The 1,195-nt window shown below is 48.5% G+C and overlaps 1 protein-coding gene across 1 annotated transcript in view; it reads right to left on the bottom strand.

The window, feature by feature from the left end:
* The window catches only part of FSTL1 (follistatin like 1), a 16,683-nt gene extending 16,595 nt beyond the window's left edge, over nt 1-88 (bottom strand). The window contains exon 1 of the mRNA XM_027878913.1: nt 28-88. Coding sequence (XP_027734714.1) covers nt 28-88 — 61 coding nt within the window. The remainder of the gene's footprint in view (nt 1-27) is intronic.
* Nucleotides 89-1,195: the final 1,107 nt, after the last annotated feature.

Raw genomic sequence — 1,195 nt, forward strand, 5'->3', positions numbered from 1 at the left:
TCAGCCACAAAGGAGACAGCTTCTTACCTGGGCTTGCTGCTGGATTCTCAGACTTCTTCTCTGTTAATAGAAAGACAGAAGAGGACATTTCTGATGCAGTGTGAAGCAATATGAACCTCTTCCTACCCTGGGTGCCACTTGGGCAAAAGCAGAGGAACTTGGGAATCTTTGGAAATATGAGGGCCACATATATTATTGAGAGACTGGAATCCCCTAGACCTAGAGGGGAGCCTGAGGACAGTTTAGACTGAAGAAGAAAAGGCTCAGGAGAAATCTCATCAATGTTTACAAATCTAATGGAAGGAAATGAGGAAGACTGCACCAGACTTTCATCTGTGGTATCCAATGACAGAGCAAGAGACAGTGGGCACATATTTAAACACATGAAAATCTGAACACGAGAAAACTGTGCCGCTCATGTGGGTGTGAGTTAAACAGCCCCACTAATGAGGCAAAATCCTGCTCCTGAAGTTCTCGAGGTCCCTCATGAGCATGGATGATGGTATGGGCTTTGGGGGTTTATCCTGAGAGCATGACTTTTTGTCAGCAGGTAAAGTGAGACTCTTACCTGTCTGAATCCACAAGCTCAGAGAGAGGCAGGCTGGAGCAAGAAGTTGCCTTGCTCTTCTGAGTGCTGCCCATCCCCTCAGGGAGACAATAGCTCCAGGATCCCACCACAGCCACAGTATCAGGGTTTTGAGTGCACTTGTGAGGGCCTTAATGGCCCTGCCAGCCTCACCTAGGACCTCCATCCACACTCTCTACCCATGAGCCCAGGAACTCCACTTCATCTGATGTCTCAGCCCCTAGTCCTTGCCTGGGATTATTATGTTATTATTATTATTATGCCTGTCTCCAGGTTTGTTGCAAGCACTCTTGTACCTGCCATAGAGCCTGCTGATCCAGGCCCTGACCTGGTGTCTTCCCACCTTGATCTCAGCCCTGCTATAAACTGCATCACTATGGGCTTGTCTGGTGATTACTGGCCTGTGTCTGATTCTGGTTACCATCCCCAGACCTAATTTCATGACTCAGTTTCAGGCCTACTTCATCACGACCAACTTGCCTGGTGATCTGGACTCTTGGTTGAACCTAACTATTGTTCACAGGCTTGCCCTGTTTACCCCACTCGGCAACTGTGGGACAAGGTCTTGGCTGGTGAGGCCTCTGCTCTTCCTTGCTATTCTTCCAACTC

The sequence above is a fragment of the Empidonax traillii genome, unplaced genomic scaffold (assembly GCF_003031625.1).
Source record: "Empidonax traillii isolate 1590-97213 ecotype Southwest subspecies unplaced genomic scaffold, ASM303162v1 scaffold46:size3806547, whole genome shotgun sequence".
In the NCBI taxonomy this organism is placed as follows: Eukaryota; Metazoa; Chordata; class Aves; order Passeriformes; family Tyrannidae; genus Empidonax; species Empidonax traillii.